This window comes from Capsicum annuum, chromosome 2 (genome assembly GCF_002878395.1).
Source record: "Capsicum annuum cultivar UCD-10X-F1 chromosome 2, UCD10Xv1.1, whole genome shotgun sequence".
Lineage (NCBI taxonomy): Eukaryota > Viridiplantae > Streptophyta > Magnoliopsida > Solanales > Solanaceae > Capsicum > Capsicum annuum.
The window spans coordinates 53994810-54009465 of record NC_061112.1 but is presented as its reverse complement, the minus strand read 5'-3'; the positions used below and the strand labels follow the sequence as shown (position 1 = coordinate 54009465).

The 14656-nt window shown below is 34.7% G+C and overlaps 1 protein-coding gene across 1 annotated transcript; it reads right to left on the bottom strand.

Annotated features, from left to right (window-relative positions):
• Positions 1 to 5626: 5626 nt before the first annotated feature.
• Positions 5627 to 12205, bottom strand: LOC107858549. The gene is made up of 2 exons (XM_016703277.2): positions 11865 to 12205; positions 5627 to 6356 (listed from the first exon to the last, which is right to left on the bottom strand). Exons 1-2 carry the CDS (start codon positions 12030 to 12032, stop codon positions 6159 to 6161), a joined length of 366 nt encoding a protein of 121 aa, XP_016558763.1. The 5' UTR covers positions 12033 to 12205; the 3' UTR covers positions 5627 to 6158.
• Between the last annotated feature and the right edge of the window lie 2451 nt (positions 12206 to 14656).

The following is a 14656-nucleotide window of genomic DNA, read 5'->3' as shown; positions in this document are numbered from 1 at the left end:
TATATGTTGCAACAAATGATAACATGTTGCAATAGATGACCCATCTGTTGGAAATTATCATATAGATATATGAATCTGTTGCAACAGATGACACATCAGTTGGAAATATCAAACAGATAAAGACATATATTGCAATAGATGACTAATTTATCGCAATAAATGACTTTTCTATTGAAAATTATCAAATAAATATAGACATCTGTTGCAATAGATGACCTATATGTTGAAAATTATCAAGCAAATATATGCATATTTTGCAACAGATGACTAACCTGCTGCAACAGATGACACATCTGTTGAAAATTATCAAACAAATATAGACATCTGTTATAACAGATGACCAACCTGTGGCAGCAGATGTCTCATCTGTTGAAAATTATCAAATAGCTATGGACATTTGTTGCAACAGGTTAAAATGTATTGCAATAGGTTACACACTTAATTGGACCTGTATTTATTATGGAATTAATTAAAATTGTAATTGAACTTATTTATTGAAAGATAATTATGGTTAAATCAATTTATTTATTACTAGTAGTGATTTAGTATGAAACATTTCACATTAAATTAATCAATTGATCATTCTTTTCAGGACTAATACACTTAGTTAATCATGTAATTGAAAGCCAATTTTAGTTAAATCGATTTATTTATTACTAATAATGATTTAATATGAATCATTTCATATCAAGTTAGTCAATTGATCACTCTATTCAGGACGAATACACTTAGTTGATCATGAATTACTATGTAATTCATTAAAATTGCAATTGAACTATTAATTAAAAGATAATTTTAGTTAAATCAATATGTTTATTACCAATAATGGTTTAACATGAATCATTTCACATCAAATTAGTCAATTGATCACTCTATTTAGGGAAAATACACTTAGTTGATCATTAGTTACTATGAAATTCATTAAAATTGAAATTAAACTTATTAATTGAATGCTAATTTTAGTTAAATCATTTTATTTATTACTAATAATGGTTTAATGTGAATCATTTCACATCAAATTAGTTAATTGATCACTTGGTTCAAGACGAATACACTTAATTGGACATGTAATTACCATGAAATTAATTAAAATTGTAATTAAACTTATTAATTGAAAGATAATTATTGTTAAATCAATTTATCTATAATATATTAGAAGTGTGAAGGGCCTTAGAAATATTGTTTGAATTTTTTTTCCCTTCATTAAAAGTCTCTACTTTAGACAAAATTATTTTTTTACCTTTTTATAATTATTTTTATGATATTAAATGTTTTATATTGACTATAATAAATAGACAAATTAAAATTTAAATGGAGAATGTTTTCCTTAAATTTCTAAATTATGTCCAAAAAAATAGGTAAAAAACCTTTTCCCAATTAAATTTGATCCCCCCCCTCCGCCAAAAAAAAAAAACGTAAGAAAAAAGGTAACAAATATTATTTTAAAAGTGAAAATATATTAAGACTCCTAAAATATATGATTCCTAAAACAAATGGGAAGAAATTAAAGATCCTAAAAAATAGGTAACAATTATTTTTACAACGAAATTTGGCCTTGGCCCAAAAAATAGGCAAAAACCCTCCTAGGCGTTACGACAACAGATAAAAAATGATCAAAAAATTATTGTATTAAAAGTGAAAATATATTAAGAGTCCTAAAATATATATTTTCTAAAGTAAATAGAAAGAAGTTGAGAGTCCTACAATATGAAAATAAACACATTATTAAATTTTACGGTGATTTTTCGTTCTTGAATCAACTTCACATGATTTTGAAGTCCCAAATTATACAAACTATTGATTCATGATGACATTGAACCACATATCTTATAATCTTATAACTATATGAAGGAGTTTTGTTGCTTCATTGGATTTTTCGATAATCGAATTTAGCGTTCATCGCTACACACATGAAATTTTAATTTTTTAGAGGTACTTTTTTTTATGTTGTGTGCCTTATCACACGATTTAAATTTCAATACCTCTTGATCTTGAAGAACTACTATAGATTTTCCTTGTGTTTGTGTCAGATGAATGTTATTATATGTGGCATGTGGCCACCTTGCGAAAAGCCAATAACTATAAGAGTTGTACATATGATTTATGCATTATGTTTGACTATAGTAGTTGGAAGTAGATACTTTGTATCCATTATGATGTCGAAAAATAATATAGTTGAATATTATAAAGATCCACATGTTAGAGTATGCCATTTCCGATATCTTAAAATGGTAAAGGTATATGATTTATTTTTTGTATGGTGAAGATATTAAGATTAATCTTATGATTTTGGTAGATAATCGTAATCCTTTATGTTACATGCGATTACGGATATTATAATTCTTGTGTTTTTTATTTAGTTTCTTTTAGAATATATTCATTGCAAATTCTATCGTTCAAATTTCTCACATTAGAAATATATTGTGTAATTTTATTTTTTTGGTTTCTCAATAGATCTATTTCGATATCCGCATTGGAACTCGATTGAATTCGAATTCAAAAGTCCCGTATTAGGGAGTAACTACTCTCTAACAAAAGAGACTCGGGACCCGTTGTGCAAAACTAATGTTGTCAAGGTGTAGAATATTGAAGACCAATGTAATAATAAAAGTATAAATAACATAAATACCAACCCTTTTGGAAGTAATTACACTCTCTCCTATTTTTTAATTACTTTACTCTCTCTCCCTATTAATATACATAACATAGCTGACATATACATAACATTCTGTGTATATGTTAAAATTTTGGTAATATGTTTAAAAAGTTGGGATTTTTTGTAATATTGGAAATATAAGTTGTGTATTTGTGTAATTTTTAGATAATAGTAACTTATATTATGATTAAGAATTGAGTCTTTTTTTGGGTGAATCTAAATGGTAATTGTGAAGTCAATTATTATTGCATATTAATTTGAAGTTGTTACTTATACTTAGAAACATCGATATCTTATTTAAGATGCCACAGATTTCAGCTAAGAGAATTAATAGCACAAACTTTAACTCTGATGTCATGGTAATCTCGAGCCATCAAACTGAAGGAAGCTACATGGGTTACTCATCTTTTCCGGGTCAGTGTCGCTCCACAAGAGTACAACAATGAGAAAAGGCAAAGTATAACAGTCAGTATTGTTGCTTTAGTTGATTATGCAACATAATTCAAATACTTGCTGGAAGAGATGTCTAAGAAGAATATTTCTATGTAGTGAGGTTAGCCAAGTTGAGAACGTTAGATTACTTTTGTTATAGTTAAAAGTCGACGATCACTCACTAGGATTGGTCAGAAAAAATAGTTGTAAATATATTTTATCCTTGTTGCTTGATGGCAATTCAACACTTTGAACTTAAATGTATGCACCTTTGGCAGTTCTGCACCTTATCCAAAAAAACAAGTAATTAAATAGATAAAATTATTTTTCTATTATTCTCTCAATATTTAAGTGTTAAAAATTAATTAATTATTTATGGTAAAACCTTTCCTTATCGCATCAGAATTCATGACAACTAAATACTTTTTTCATTAATTTAATAATTCTAAATCAACTAAATTTGATTTAAGATTATTTGAAAAATCTAGAAATAAATATAAAAGCATTACACTAAGAAAAATTTAAGAAGTATCAAAATTTTATAAGTTTTAAGTACGTAAGAAGTATGTAATTAATCAAAAGTTACACGTGTGAGACACGTGCGGTTAAACTAGTTTATTACTAATAATGGTTTAATATGAATCATTTCACATCACATTAGTCAATTGATCACTCTATTTTGGGGAGAATACACTTAATTGAACATGTAATTACTATGAAATTAATTTAAATTATAATTAAATTTATTAATTTAAAATAATCATAGTTAGATCAATTTATTACTAATAATGATTTAATATGAATCATTTCACATCAAATTAATCAATTAACCATTCTATTTAGGACGAATACACTTAATAGGATAACTTAATATGTATGCAGCTCTACTTTAACTTCGTAAAAAGAAATCATAAATAAGTTGAATGGTCAAACAAGGGTTGAATGAGTTTTAAGTTCAATAGCAAGTAACCAGCGAGGTTCTCCTCTAATCAAGATCAACTAGATAAGTGTGACTCTAATAGAAAGAAAGGGCAATTAAACTTTGTATCAGTTTTCTTTTAATGTGCTTATCAAAGTTCACATAGCTTATGTAATTTTAGTCACGCCGTTCGACTAAATTTGTTGGCTCTGTAGGGTTATCCTCTAATCAAGATCGACTACATAAGTGTGACTCTAATAGAACGAAAGGGTAATTAAGCTTTCTATTTTGTTTGCTTGTAATGTGCTTATCAAAGTTCGCACAGCTTATGTAATTTTAATCACGTTGTTCGACTAAATTCGTTGGCTCTGTAGGGTTATCCTCTAATCAAGATCGACTACATAAGTGTGACTCTAATAGAACGAAAGGGTAATTAAGCTTTCTATTCTGTTTGCTTGTAATGTGCTTATCAAAGTTCGCACAGCTTCTGTAACCATAGACTAGTCACGTTGTTCGACTAAATTTGTTGGCTCCGCGTCCATCGAAAGTCAGTAACCTGTAATTCTGTGTGTGTATGCTCCATGACCAACAAATTGATATAATATTAGTAGGTGGTTATGATTGGTCCAAAGTCCAAAGACTTGTAATATGTAAAAGAGAAAATATTTAGGAGAACTGCTTCAATAATTTGTCAAAGATGAACAAATTCATGTTTATGCCAATTTATTGCAATACTTCTGTTCTAGGACAATGACAATGTGGTTGGAAAATTGTTTCTCCATTTTCTCATTATTAACCAATTGTCAGTTTGCAACATAATTGCAGTAAACTTGGCAATGGAAGAAGTAGCTCAAAAACATCTCAAGCAATTTTGAATTTTAATGAATGGGACAACATGCAATTTGGAACCCAAGAAACTGCTTTCAAATTGGCTGAACATTGACAAGAAGGCATGTGATAAACATTAATCGTCTATTTGATATCCTTGTACGAAATTGTATACGTGACCTAATGAAATCTTATGTTAGAACTTCGATCTGTCCCTGTTCCTGCTGTCCTACATACACTGGATAAACATTTCATGTACAAGTGAAGATTGGCGAGAAAATGGGTTAGTATCCTTTTTTTTGGAAACTCCAGAAAAACCCGCAGCCGCTACACCCTCTGCCCTTTGGGTGAGCACTCTGTGGTGAGCACTTTGTGCGCACTGGGTAAACCCCTCACTGTGCAATAGCTCGCAAACCACACAGGAGATGTAAACCGCACTAGGTAAACCCCGTGCGACGAGCTCGATTGAGAAGGCATTAGGGGTGGATCGAACCCACGACCTCTGCTATGGGAAGTCCCCCTCAAACCAACTCAACCACACCCTTGGGGGCAATGGGGTATTATCTGCCTATACGGCCTTTGGCAAAAAGGCAGTAAAGGCAATTAAGAGGCTCAAGCCATAAGCATAATGAAGCCAAGTTTCAGCCTGAGACGCGAAACAATTTAAGAGACTAAAGATGGCAAAATGAACCATAAAGTGCGGTTTGAGCTGCAGAATAACGGCAGATTGCAGATGGTAAACTGAGCATAAAACATACGACAGGGTCAGAAGATATAAATTGACAGATGAGTTGGCAGTGTTTGAACTCATTAAACAACTGATCTTAAAACCTGCGCAAACTAGAGTTTAAGCAGACAACTTTTGTTTTCCTTCATATCTCAATGATGGTTATAAAACACAATTATGTTTTCAACTTATAAAGGTTTTTCTTTTCTTTTGTTTTTCTTTAAAAAAGCAAAAGTAACAAAGTACCAAAAGCCTCAAAGTAGTCAATCACATTCGAGTTCTGAGAGTTTATTTCAATAGCAATGCTGCTTTGTTTCAGCTCTACTCGAATCACCATTTGTTTTGGAGTAGGAGGAGAGTCTCTACCCACAAGCTAAGGTCTTGATATTCACTCTGTTTAAAAGCCTGTAACAGCCACCTTATTTGGCCGTTAAGCTTCACAACACGATGAATGGAATACAATGCTCATATCTTTTTCTCTTGTTTCTCTTATTACTCGACAATAGAAAGCCCCATTAAATCTTTGGTTCATATCACACACCACGTTATAGGGTTTATGATGACTTTGGCCGGGAAATCTCACTTCCTGTCATTAGCTACTTAGTATTTGGCCAGGAAGTATGAGTTCCTGGCTTTATATGCATTTTATTTGGTTTTGTGAACCATGTCGTATACAGAAATTGCTTCTGGGGCCCCACATGATTGCATATAAGCTTAAGCTTCTGCCTTTCCCTCATCCATCTTAAAACTATCTTCATGTGTCTTTTGCTTGTCAAGCCTCTCAAGCCAACATCCTGGAGTTTTGCAGGGACAAACAGTTAGCAAAGAGCAGCCTACAGATATCCAAGTTAAGTACCATAGGTTAATGAGAAATAGAGAAAAAGGTTAATTTTTTCACATAATTTTATACTCTGTGCTCGGAAGTACAGTGGCTGAAATAGAAAAGACTTAAAACCCTCAATTTTCCATCACAACTAGAAGGGCGAAAAACACCCGTTAATTGTCATATATCAACTAATTGTTCTTGATTTGGTGAATTTGATGCTAGAGATCTTCCGTAAAATTAGCGGTCAACGTGCTCTTTGTATGCAACATATATTTCCAACACCTAGAAGACAGCCCGCAAATTTGTCAAGTTCATCTCACAAAGGATGATAAAATACAAGGCAGGAAATGCTCAGAGAAGAATGGATCTTAGAGAAAACAAGGGTAACAGATGATAAGACGAACAAATGGTTATAAGCTGCTGAGGCCTCCTAAGAGATTGGTGAAGCTGTTAAAATCGGGTGTTGCTTAAGAGATCAAGAGTATGAAGGTCTGTAAAGTCTACCTATTAGCTGCAAAATCATCGCCCAAACTATCAAAGATAAGAGAGTGGTGTAGAATTAAAGTCAAGCATCATTGTGCATAGAAGCACCAGGGAAGGGAACTTTATTTATATGCTTTTCCAGCTTTATAAACTAAAAACAAAAAAGGAGAACATGAAGCATCTTTCAAACATAACTTTTTGTGTGTGAATTTCAGATGAAAAAGTTAAAGGTGGTACAATAACCTGTTTAGCTTGCATAAGCATAAATCAGCAGTTGCAAGCTAAGAACTGGATCTCAACAATCAACTAATAAATTTCAGCTGTTAAAAGATATGCAATGTCATTACAATTTTCAATAAAATCATCTACCAAAAGCCTAGTGTCAACCCTTTGGAAAGAAGCATTAGAATGAGAGTTTTTTTGATCAAGTAACATTAGAAGGATAGTATTAAACAATTGCCTATTCATTTTATATCTACCAGAGGTGATCTAGTTAATATGCTGTTGTGCAGGTGTATATGCACCTGCTGAATAGAAAAAGTACAAGAACTAAGTAGAGGTATATATAAATATAAAGTGGAAAAGGCACTGCTTTCCTCTGTGATTGAACAAAAAATGCAACATGTGTTCTCTTTCACATAAAGGGGTTATTTGGTAGCTGGTTAGAATTATGCAACTTTCTTTTTAAATAAAGGTAATGATAATTATGCAGGTATTAGTTATGCGTGCTTTTAAATTGCAAACCAAATGTAGTATTAATTTTATACGTGAATAACTTATTTCCTAACTAACTACCAGACATTGTATAACTTATCAAAAATTAATAGTACATGAATAAGTTGCTTCTTTACAAGCTACTAAACGACTCCTAAGCAGTTATATTGTGGCATCTGGGTGAGTTCTATGCAAAAGCTGTAGTTTTGTTAATATCCCAAAACTTGCCCCAAACATCACCTTGGATTAGCTGTCCCGACTAACGGTGGAAAAATGGTTATCCATCCAATCCAACCCATTTTAAATGGGTTTGATATATGATCCACTCAAAATGGGTCAACCATAATATCCACTCGAAATGTGGGTAACTTATTGGATAAAATGGGTAAATAAAGTCATATAACCTTGTTATCCAATTTTCAGAAAAAGAACGCACGGCTCACGCTCAGGCTATGCGAGGTATGCCTCTACCTTTGGCCAACACTGTCCAGTCACAGACGACTTCTCCAGTGAGTCCCTTGCCACCATCTCTTTTTCTGTTCTAACAGGGTTTTCTTTCTTTTCCTATTTTTGCAACTGGGTTTTCGTTCTTTTTCGATTGTTTCAACTAGCATTGATGAAATACAGATATAGATGATGTTTGCTGGAGGAAGTGGCATACCTCGCGTAGCCTAGGTGAGTAAGTCGTGCGTTCTTTTTCTTTTTCTGGAAATTGGATAATAGGGTTCTAGGGTTTTATTTACCCATTTTATCCAATAAGTTACCCACATTTTTGAGTGGATAATATGTGTTGATCCATTTTGAGGGGATCATATATCCAACCTATTTAAAATGGGTTGGGTTGGGTTGGATGAATAGTCATTCTGCCACCCCTAACTGTGATGACTCCATTTTCTTTAATGTGAAATGGTAAATGGTCCTTCGCATTTTTTTCCTCCGGTTTGTCAGTTGTTTGGTTGCAAAATAAAATACGATTGGATTCGTATAGCTAATAATAATTCAACTCAAGTCAATTATTTTATTCAGCCCTATTGTGCCGGAATAGTAAGTATTCCTTCTTCTTTAATGAGAGGTTTCGAATTCTAGTTTAAGTTATGAAGTTGTGTTCTCAATACAGAGTAGTCTTTAATAGAGAGCTCTTTACCTTTCAAATTAATCGAGGCTAAACATGGTCAATGTCACGGAATGATGCTTTGATATCCAATGAACATACGATTAAAGCTTTTGCTATAACCGTAGAAGAATCCCAAAGATGGAAAAGTCCATTCCTTGGGGTTTATGTTTGCTATGGCCATGGATAATATGGATATCCATATTATCCGTGGGTTAACCCATTTTCTATCTGTGTCTGATCCGGATGATTTATCTGTTTTTACTTGACCCATTTTCGAATTTTCGACCGGCCTATTTTCCACCCTTATGTCCAGACAGTTTCATAAAAAATCTAAGGCACTGGACAACTTCTTTTTTTCTGCAATTTGAATAAGAAGGCTACTGTAAGGCTGGGGAAAATGAAAAGATAAGAGAGAGAAACTTTTTCATTTTAGTTCATACGTCGACCATGTACCAAATTTCATTTCTTTTTCAGCACCAGGCCCAAAATTTACCATAACCACTCAGTCGATACAACAACAACAACAAACCCAGTGTATTCCCACCTAGTGGGGTCTGGGGGTAAGATGTACGCAGTCCATACCTCTACCTCTGAAGAAGTAGAAAGGCTGTTTCCGATAGACCCCCGGCTCAAGGCACGAGATACCACACAAACACATAGTAAAGCACAGAAGCAGATTACATAACATAAATACGGCACCCATAAGTAATATAAAACAGAGGAGAGCAGAGGAAAACACACAGATTCGTAATGAAACATGGAACACGGAACACGGAATCATAACAGGAATAAAACCCCCACCAAGTAATTCCCTACACTAGCGACCGAAACTGGCCCTAGTCCTCTGCCGTAATTCGCGTCCTCTAGACCTTACTATCTAGGGTCATGTCCTCGGTGAGCTGTAACTGTTCCATGTCCCGCCTAATCACCTCACCCCAGTACTTCTTCGGCCTACCCCTACCCCGCCTAAAACCATCCAACGTTAGCCTCTCACACCTACGGACCGGGGCATCCATGCCCCTCCTCTTCACGTGTCCGAACCATCTCAATCGTGCTTCCCGCATCTTGCACTCCACTGAAGTCACACCAACCTTCTCCCGGATAGTCTCATTCCGAACTCTATCCCCTCTAGTCAGCCCACACATCCAGCGCAACATCCGCTTTTCTGCCACCTTCATTTTTTGGATGTGGGAGTTCTTAACTGGCTAACACTCCGCTCCATACAACAAGGCCGGACGGACTACCACCCTGTAGAATTTGCCTTTAAGCTTGGGCGGCACCTTCTTATCACACAGCACCCCCGACGCGAGCTTCCACTTCATCCATCCCGCCCCAATACGGTGCGAGACATCCTCGTCAATCTCACCGTTACTCTGGATCACAGACCCAAGATACTTGAAATTATCCCTCTTACATACCTCCTGTGCTTCCAGCTTCACTACTACCTCATTCTCCCGCCTCACGTCATTAAACTTGCATTCCACATACTCTGTCTTGCTTTTGCTCACCCTGAACCCTTTAGACTCAAGAGTTTGCCTCCACACCTCTAATTTGTCATTCACACCCCCTCGAGTCTCATCTATCAGAACTACATCGTCTGCAAAAAGCATACACCACGGCACCTCCCCTTGAATACGCCGCGTCAACACATCCATCACCAACGCAAACAAAAAGGGACTAAGAGTAGATCTCTGATGCAATCCTGTCAGGACAGTGAAATGCTCTGAGTCTCCTCCCGCCGTCCTCACCTGGGTTTTCGCTCCATCATACATATCCTTAATTGCTCTGATATATGCCAACGGTACTCCACTCACCTCCAAGCATCTCCAAAGCACCTCCCCGGAGACTTTGTCGTAAGCCTTCTCCAGGTCGATAAACACCATGTGCAGATCCTTCTTCCTTTCCCTATACTGTTCCACCAACCTCCATACCAGGTGGATTGCCTCCGTCGTCGAGCGGCCGAGCATAAATCCGAACTGGTTTTTCGAAATAAACACTATCCGTCTCAGCCTCACCTCGACCACTCTCTCCCAGATCTTCATAGAGTGACTCAATAACTTAATCCCCCTATAGTTATTGCAACTCTGAATGTCCCCCTTATTCTTATAGAGAGGGATCATGGTACTCCACCTCCAACCCTCGGGCATCTTTGCCGTACTGAAGATTTCATTAAACAATCCAGTCAACCACCTTACACCAGCCTCTCCAACGAACTTCCAAAACTCCACCGGTATCTCATCCGGCCCCGTCGCCCTACCCCTTCGCATCCTGCGGACAGCCTGTCTAACCTCTTCTACCTTAAAACGTCTACAATAGCTAAAATCCCGACACTCCTCTGAGTGCTCCAGTTCCCCTAACACAATAGCTCTATCCCCTTCGTCATTCAAGAGCCTATGAAAGTACGACTGCCATCTCTTCTTAATGTGGCCGTCCTCCACCAACACTCTACCGTCCTCCCCCTTAATGCACCTCACCTGATCGAGGTCACGACCCTTCCTCTCCCTAGCCTTAGCGAGTCTAAACAACTTTTTCTCCCCTCCTTTCCCCTGTAACCCTGCATACAAGCTCTCAAAAGCGGCTGTCTTAGCTGCCGTGACTGTTGACTTAGCCTCCTTCCTCGCTAGCTTGTACTCTTTCCTGTTTACCCACTTCTCCTCTTCGTCCTTACTTTCCACCAACTTAGCATACGCCCCTTTCTTGGTCCCCACTTTCTTCTCCACCTCTTCATTCCACCACCAATCCCCCGATGGTGCCCGGCCCGGCCCCTAAAAACACCCAACACCTCACTTGCATTCTCCCTGATGCACCTTGCCGCCCTGTCCCACATACTATCCACGTCCCCCTACACTCCCACACCCCCATTCCCGCCAACCTCTCCCCTATCTCCCACGCATTCCCTGGCGTCAGGCCGCCCCACTTAATTCTAGGTCTAGACTCCTTACTCCTCCTCTTTCTATTCTTCTTTATACCCAAATCCATAACCACTCAGTCGATAAATAAACAAAATCTCATACGAAGGCTAAGTGGGATCAGCTGTATGATTTAAATATATTCATTCTGCTCTATTCGTCCCATCAATTAATTCATTTAAAGATTCAAAGTTCAGTAATGCTTCAAAAGAAGAGAATTGATGTAAAACTTCCTAAAAAGGACTAAAAGAAATACCTTGACTCGTTCCCAGGTGTCGGTAATATTGAGAGGACCATGCTCCTTTAAGATGTCGAAGATAACCCTCGTTATAGTCTGTGTTTGCTCAGGTGGAGTATTAAGCTCAATTGGTTTCATCTTTGGCTTTGGTTTCCTTCCTATGTACCTTATCACTGTCCCAAACATCTTTCCTTTCTTCAATCAATCTCTCTGAAAAATGTGTGAAGAGAAAGCTAGGATTAGAGGAGCTTCGTCGCGGTGTTGGGTTTAAATTTGGAAAGACTACATTTATTAGGGATGGGTACCGGTTAAAAACGCCGCAGGATCAAGAAGAAGGACCGTTCTCTTTCGCCCTTTTTCTTTTTCCTTTTCTTCTATTTATTTGTGTTTTCTTTTTCTTTCTTATTTCCTTTTTTAAATATAAATAACATAAATACCAATCTTTTTAGAAGTAATTTAATTCTCTCCCATTTTTTTAATTACTTTACTCTCTCTCCCGATTAATATATATAATATAGCCGACCTATACATAACAACCTGTGTATATGCGAATTTGTTACTGGCGTTAAAAATGGAAATAGTTGATTCCCTGTCTTTAAGGACGTAATTAACGCAATCAATTTATTCAGTGGATTACTACATCCCTTAAATTATGTAACAACTATTAAAATTCAAATTTTGAATTATAAAATACATTAAAAATAAATCAGACGAAAAGCACAAAACAAAAATAATTCTAGCACCGATTTATTGATCGTTTTGAAGGAAAAAAATTTAATTGGAATTCAAGAAGATGAACATTGCTATTCTTTTGAGGTACTCTGGTGAATGGAGATCCTAAATAGAATACGTTTAAGTATAAAAGTAAAGGAATCGTTATCACCGAATCAATAACGTATTCGAGGTTGATTTCGTCAATTATTGCTGAATTAAACATTGATGAAGCTCAAAAAACTATTGATGTATGTTATGTTGTCGACGGAAATCGATTGTTCTCGCTCTGGTGAGTGGAGAATGGAAACAGATTATGTTAAGTATAAATATGAAGGGATTGTTATCGCGGGATTGATAAATTTTTTTTAGGTTGATTTCGTTAATTTTTCAGACAAAAAGAGGCATTGTTTTTAGTTCTGTTACGAAATTTATTTACTTAAATTTGCGTAAATATTAGTATGACGTTAAATTTCATTTTGCAGAGATTGTTTTCGTGTAGAGCATATGAATTGTCTGTTTTCTTCGGATTGGATTAATTGATGACCTAAATTGTAAATTGCAGGAAAACAAGTTTATGTTATACAAATAGCAATGTCGTCTATTATTCACACATAGATATTCACTATATTTTGTATATGTGTAGAAAAACATTTTGATATTGCATTGTTTGTATTCACAAATTGATTAACAAGTAGAAACATATATAATTTATTGAGTTGTAATGTATATTTTTTCACTTGTGAGTTTTTTTATGATGTTTATATTTGTATGTCATAGATTGTATTCATTTTTCTGATAAAAATGTTATATGGAGTCGTGTGAGAATTAGATATAATTGAAGTTTTTATTTAATGATGTTATTGCGAAAAAAATTGCAAAAAGCAGAATCTGCGTGGTCATATGAAGAACTGATTTTAACTTAACATATATATACATCTATGTCTTTTGTATATTGTTAAGCCATGTTACTGTAAACAGAAGCATACAAATCATACTTACAATTACAAATGAATAAGTGGATATCTGGTTGCATATACATAAACATTTTCATGTATATTCTGTTGTAACAAACACAAAATTTCGTCAATATTGTATACTTTAAAAAATATTTTCTAATAAATTGCATGTACATGGACTGTATTTGTTTAAAATGCTTAATGAAATAATTTTTATCCTGTTGATATGTGACCTGTGATGCTGTGATATGGTAAATTATGCTGTGATTTATTTATTTCAAATGCTTAGTGAAATAATTTTTATCTATATTTAATTTATTTATAAATATATAGTATATTTGCTGGTATATGTGTATTAAAAATATGGTAAATTATGTTGTGATGTATATGTGTGTGTGTTTTTTATTGAAGTATAACGAATTTGTTACATAAAAATTCTAAAAACTCATGAATTGCTACAAATTCTAATCATTTGAATGACTTTTTTATATTTCAGCTATGTTCTCCGATGTTACAATGAGGATTGTAAGTGGACGTTGAAAGCATTTAGTTACAAGAAAACAGATGTTTTTATAATTTGGAGAATTAACCCAGAACATACATGACTTTTGAGTGATAGGGTACTGAAGAATATTTTGGCGACTACTGTTTTTGTCTGTGAATTCATGGCTCCTAAGTTAGTTAACCATAAGAGAAGGCACACACCCGGGGACATCGAAGAAATGAAAGCTGTATATGGTGTGGATATAAATTATATTTAAGGCATGACGTGCAAAGGAGCGTGCCTTTGCTATCAATTTTTTTAAAATTACTTTATTGAGCTATTTTAGTTTCGTATTTATGCCTTGAAATAAATTTGAGTTTACTTCAGTTTAAAATTTAAGTTTGATGTATTTTTTCTTATTTGTGTTGTGTATGTATGTGCTGCGTTAATTAGATTTTTTCATTGTTGCTTGTACGTGCATTGTTTATTCAGTAATGTTTGTAATTATTTGTATATAAACACATCTTAATTAGGACAAAAAATGTACTTGTAAATCAAACACAACGTGACTTATAATACTATATTTAGTAGAAATTAAATTATATGTATATGTAAACAGTTACATATATAGAGATTATATAGTTATGAATTTTTGA